Source organism: Dryobates pubescens, chromosome 26 (assembly GCF_014839835.1).
Source record: "Dryobates pubescens isolate bDryPub1 chromosome 26, bDryPub1.pri, whole genome shotgun sequence".
Taxonomy (NCBI): Eukaryota; Metazoa; Chordata; class Aves; order Piciformes; family Picidae; genus Dryobates; species Dryobates pubescens.
Genome location: NC_071637.1, coordinates 9,204,469 through 9,210,468, shown reverse-complemented (window position 1 = coordinate 9,210,468; position 6,000 = coordinate 9,204,469). Strand labels below are relative to the sequence as shown.

The following is a 6,000-nucleotide window of genomic DNA, read 5'->3' as shown; positions in this document are numbered from 1 at the left end:
TGTAGTAATCTAGGTGGGTCAATACATTAGGAAGGTCAGGCTTAGCTGGCTTTAACCAGAGTACACAGTAGATCATGGAGTTTGTTGTCATTTTTCTCGTTTTTGAAGCTTTTACCACTCTGTCAGGACCAAAGCAATTAATTTTGAGAGTGAGAGAAAAAAAAGGATAATTTTATCAGCCTTGAGCTCATACTTGGGGCATACTATGGTTCATAAAAGGTAAAAAAAATCCAACCAACTAAACAACGTTTTTATTTTGAACTATTTTATGCATTACAATAGAAGCAGTGAAGCATGATTTGGTAAAGGAACAGTTTCAGAGCTGTCTCTGGTCTGCAGGCTGGTAATTCACATTCCCATTTAAACCAGTCAGGCTGCATTCCAGCTGGTGTGAATGAACCCCCTGCAAGGATAATATCCCCGAAACTTAATAAAAGAATCAGTATCTAGAAAGGAAGCCTAAGGATAAGAGTGAGCTTATTCCAGCTCCTCTCAGCTTCTAAAGGGTTCCTTCTCATTTTGAAAACAAGTATTTACACACAGCATCATCTCTTCCCCCCCCCCCCCCCCCCGACCCCCAAAAATTGTTGTATCACTGTAAACATTGTCAAACCTTCTCTCATAAAATAGATAACTTGCCAGCATATCTCCCAGGTCTGGTGGAGGTTTCCTCTATACTCACAGCTTAGTACAGAGACCAGCTTTGTGCTTTTCAGGTGTAGAACAAAGGATACAAATAGATCCTGCCTATTGGTTGTACCACCTATAAATAAGCACCATTAATAACCAAACCAGCAAAAGCATCCAATGGAGAGACCAAGTCAGCACCCCAAGAGATAGTGTAGGGTTCACAGCTGGACAGAAGTCTTTAGAGGTTGACAATATGTGATTCTGATTTGCAGTTCTCAGGCAAGTTCCTGCACACTGGAAGTCCTCAACATGTTGTAAAAAATCATTTGATCATGTGAGGATATTAGCTGGGTGCAAAATGGGGTCTGGTGCTTAGCTTTTGGCAGCCTTCATTCCAAATGGTGATCTTTGTAAACACTGTGGTGTGAAAAAAAAAGAGGGAAAAAAAAGACACTAAATGAGATTGTGGGAACCTGTTATGTTTCAGAAAACTTTGTCACCACATTTAATAATTTCAGCTCCAAGAGAAGGGGTTTCAAATGTGAGATAAAAATAGATTTGTTTGCATAAACTAGAGGCCTGAACACCTTGGGAAGAGCATAACTGTTTCATGTTAATGACAGAGCTGGAGCTGCTCCTTTATGCAGCTCTAGAGCCACATATGGGTGCAATCAGATGAAATAATCTTTAGAGCAGCAGTTTCTAGACGGGGCGGCAGGAGTGACTAGCTGTGGCATTATTTGCTTGGCAACTTGAAGCTCAGCCAGTTTGATACCATTTTGTGCGCGTATGCCGTCACTCCTGCTGCTGCTCAGTTCTGTCTATAGGTGGCAGTGACCTTTCATGGTTCTTTAAAAGAGGGCAGAAGCACGCGATACGTACATGTTTATCTCCCTAATTTTGCTGAAGGATCCCGGCCAGGACGGTGAGGCTGTGCCATTCGCTGAGCTCTGCACCCAGAGGAACGGCCACAGGCTTGCCATCGTTCTGCACTAGCCACTTTGCCCCAGAACACGGTGGTAATACTGCTCACACGATGCAAAACTCACTGCCATTCATTCATCCAATACTCTCACAAGGAGGGAAAAATCCTGAAGACATATTATATATGTTCATGGTGGAGAATTGCATTTGGTGTTTTGGGGTCGTGTTCCCAAAAGGGCTGTGTAGCAGGTTTGTTCCATTTTTGGCAAAAATAACCACCAAGTCTTGTCCAGCTTTCTATGAGAGAGAGAGGGAGAGGGTTCTGGTGAATGAACATGTTTTCAAATTCCATATGACCACTGTCTGTGTTTTATTTCAGTGAGAATTATAAACTTGATTGTAGAGAATGGGTAATTTCTCCTCGAGCAAAGTATGGCAGCGATCAGAGCCTGTGATCTCTGCTCTGTATCATCTAAAGCTAACTTACCTGACAAGAGTAGAGCTGCATCAACAGGAAACAGCAGTAATTGGGAATCAAGCTACAAATCATTGCCAAAAAAAAAAAAAAGACAAAAATAGGGGGAAAAAAATAACCCTTCCCTTGCCTCTCACAGATATGTACTGATTTTACAGCGTGTGTGAAAAAAGAAAGCATGAAACATGCAATCTTCCACCTTCCACTTAAACTGTCTCCTGGCATAAACCAGAAGGCCTTGTGAATGGAAAACAAGAGTCAATCCTCCAAATTCAACTAGATACTAAATTTACCATCGAGACTAAGCAGTAGGTTTTGAATCTTGTTTTCTTCTCCTCTGATAGGATAATGTTTAAAGTTGCTAGGAAACAGGATTACGCAGCAAGGACAGGAGGCCATTGTACATCTATGGGGAAATGCTGGCTGTTTTCCACCATAAATCCGAAGTTCTGATTTATAGTGGAAATATCAGCTGAGAAGATAACCCCCCTGTACAATGTGCACTCTAAAATCAAGGCTCAGTCCTAAAGCCACCATTCATGCAGTGGTCTCAGCAGCACAGAACTGCAGTTCATGTTTCAGCATCACCAACATTAGGCTCTTATCAGAGAACATTAACCAGCTCTGGAGCTTGTATGTCACATCAGCTAGAATGCAGCATAAAATAGAAGGCAGATCTGGCCCATCCCTGTAAAGCATATTCTTGTAATTTGGGGTAAGAAAAAAGACCTACAAACAGCTTAAGCTCTGTAAGAGTAACTGGAAGCAGGCACTTGAGGCTGTGGGCTGAAAACAGAGCTGCCCCTAGCTCTCTCATTCAAATTCTGGTAAAGGTGATTTAGCAAAATTACTCTTTTCCTTCTTTTATCCAATAGTCAATGATTTCTCAGTTAAAACACTGAAGAAGTTACTCTCATTCGTACCTCTGCAGCTTCACTGGTCCATTCAGGCATAAACCAGATCAATAGCAAAGCAGAAGAGCACTGGGTACCCGTGGTGTCTGCACACAGCATCCAACTGCAGGAGCACTGAGGCTGGAGCAGGCTCCAGTTCTCTTGTCTGTGAAGACCTTCCCCTTTGAAGTTGTGCCTCTGATTAATTTCACCTTATTGTTTATTTGTGTAGTTTTAACTGTATGTATACATATATATCCTGAGCCAAAGACAACAGGAACCTTCCCCTTGACTTCAGTCTGGTTTGGCCTTCAACCATGTGAGCTCAAAGAGTACATAAATGTGTTTTAAACTAAGGGGGAAAGTAAAGAAACAAAAAAACCAAACCAGCAATAACAAAACCAACAGTTGTATTGCACTTGTAGATAGGAAAAAGCCTAAAAATGGATTTTTGTCAGAGCTGTGCAAGATGCTCGAAAAAATACATCCACGACCACAGATGAATGCTGCAGTGGTTGTTCATATTGTCTCGGACTTGCTGCAGCTGCAGTCTTGGCAGGGCTCAAACTAGTGAAGAAAACATAGCTTGGTTACTTCTGTGAGCTGCAGTTGAGTGGTGAAGCTGCCTAGAGGAGGACAAATGTTTCCACAGGCACAGGTGAAAATTTTCCCCAGGTGATTTGTTGCACGTAACTGCAGGACATGCAAGGTCTAATTTTCAGAGTTTACACCCTGCCTCTCTTCTCTCTTCTGTTTGTTTTTGGTTGGTCGGGGGGGTTTGTGTTCTGTGGGGTTTGTGTTTTGATGGTTTTTTTTGTTTGTTTTGGTTTTGTTGTAGTTATTGTCAGGGTTTTTTGTTTTGTTTTCTGAAAAATATAAAAATATAATTTTCTACCAGACTGCTGTCATTTATTGACTTTTTTTGGTCTTTTTCATTCTATACTGCTGCTGAATCCTAGTTAGTCTCTACTGAGTGTTAATGAATGATGCAAGTGTGATTGCATCCAATTCTCCTCAAGAAACAAGAGAAGTTTGTTAGCTTGTGCCATTTTTTAGGAGCAGCTGTGCTTAACTAGGTGTGAACAAGGCTGGGGCAGGCTGCTGCTAAGGGCAGGTGCCTTTGGGCAAGCAGGGAGGGTTTATTAGGAATTGAAACAGCCTGTCAAAGTCTGTCACCATTGTCTGTCTCTCAGTTTGCATTAGGCAGTAAATCTATATTAATGAGAAAGAAAGGGGTATTTGCTTCAGGTGTTAGGTTTTTTTCTTTCCCCTCCACCTTACAGGAACTATGGGGAACACAGCAAGCATCCCAGAGGAAACTGAAGATGACAACACATGTACAGTAAAAAGCTACCAGGTAAGTGTGGGCTGCCCAATCTCAACTTTTCTGAATGTTATATATTGCAATTTTTCAATTCCATGATGTGCCCTGCCCTAAGAAGTGTGTTATTTGCCATTTCAGGCTCTATCTGAATCCCCTGACAACATTAAAAATGGATCTGTTGCATTTGTTCAGTCTCATTCTCCTGTAATGAATGGTGAAGGTATGTCCTGGGAAAGGGTGACATCTTTGTCATTCTTTTGTCACTAGACAGGCAGAGAGATGTTTATATTGGAGCAACAATAAATACTGGTGTATGGTGTCAAATTAAAAGATAAGCCTGTGGTTCAGCTCTTACTTATAAATGGGTGCATACTTATTTTTTTCAGAAGCTTGAAAGTTGAAGATAACAAAGAGTAAAATGGGAAAATATTTTTTTAAGTCATCTGAAGCTGTTTAATTGTTCTAAGAATTTGGTTCTGTACCTGGTCCACAAAAAATGGGTTTGTACACTGAAGATTTTGGTAGGTGTGAAGTATTGTAGTGCAGGAATGGTGAGAATCTGATTGTTCATCTAAGACTTTCCATGTTCTCTCATTTTGTGTCCTGTGTTCTTCAGTGGGTGCATTGCCTTGACTTCAAAGATACCAAACAATTAGTTACTCACAACTAAATATGTATAGGGATGATTTTGGTTTTGGCCTGTTTATCATATAGTAAAAGTGATTGGCTTGGAAAAGTACTGTAAGGTGATAGGCATTACACCTGCAATGATGTGGGTATAACAAAAGTCTCTGCACCTGAGTAAAATGCCACTTCTGGAACCACTTTATGGTAACTTTCCCATACAGAAATCTACCTTGCTCTCACCTAAGAAGTAGCAGACTTCTTGAAGAGAGCAGAGTATGTCTAATCTGCAGTGAGACCTTAGTAAGCAAACTTTAACTGTGTCCTCTGCTTGTGTTTGAATCCTAGAGAATTAGAAAATTTAAGTATAGCACAGTAATTTCTAGAGCTGGCTGAGAGACAGCTGGGAATGCAGCATGGCTGGCAACAGTATTCTGAAGAAGTCAGTCCTGTTTACCAGCTTTAACTCAGACTGTGTCGCAAGCCTGATGTTGTAACCCCAACCACCTCTCTCCTGTTGCTGTTACAAGGGACATTAGATATTACTCAGTGACTGCCAAGGCAGCAAGAGCATGAGACAGGTGGGGACGATGACTTGTTTGTCTTTCTGTGGAAGTTAAATGTTGGGGGTGGGGATGGGTAAACCACTACTTGGTAAGGGCATCCCATTTCAGACTTAACTGGGTGGTGTTCATAGCAGGACAGCAAATGGGTTTTGGAATGATCACACCAGTGGCAGGTTGGATTTTGGGCTCACCAGGAAAAGGTTCCTGCCAGCACCTGAGCCCCCATTCCAGAGTTGACATCTTGAAAATGTAATGTGAACTACGTGGTCTGAGCATTACAAATTTGGCTCCAAGTAGTTTTGAACATTTCTCTCCACATATTCATGGTTGACTGCTCTCATCCACAGACATGCCTCTCTCTCCTCACCTTTCAGCACCTCACTAATTTCTCCTTCCACCTCTTTTTGGTGTTGAAGCCTTTCTGAGGAGCATTCAGGCAGCACTCATTTGGAGCAGCATTGCTTCAGTTCACATGCCTGCAGATTTAGCCCTGTTAATTTTACCTCTGTTTGGCTTGCACTGGATTTTATTATTGCTTTTTTTTCTGTTCCCAGAATACAATAA

At 41.5% G+C, this 6,000-nt stretch overlaps 1 protein-coding gene across 1 annotated transcript in view; it reads left to right on the top strand.

Moving 5' to 3' along the window:
- The first annotated feature begins 4,210 nt into the window (after positions 1–4,210).
- The window catches only part of BCAS1 (brain enriched myelin associated protein 1), a 51,866-nt gene continuing 50,076 nt past the window's right edge, over positions 4,211–6,000 (top strand). The window contains exons 1-2 of the mRNA XM_054173354.1: positions 4,211–4,279; positions 4,385–4,466. Coding sequence (XP_054029329.1) covers positions 4,211–4,279; positions 4,385–4,466 — 151 coding nt within the window. The remainder of the gene's footprint in view (positions 4,280–4,384; positions 4,467–6,000) is intronic.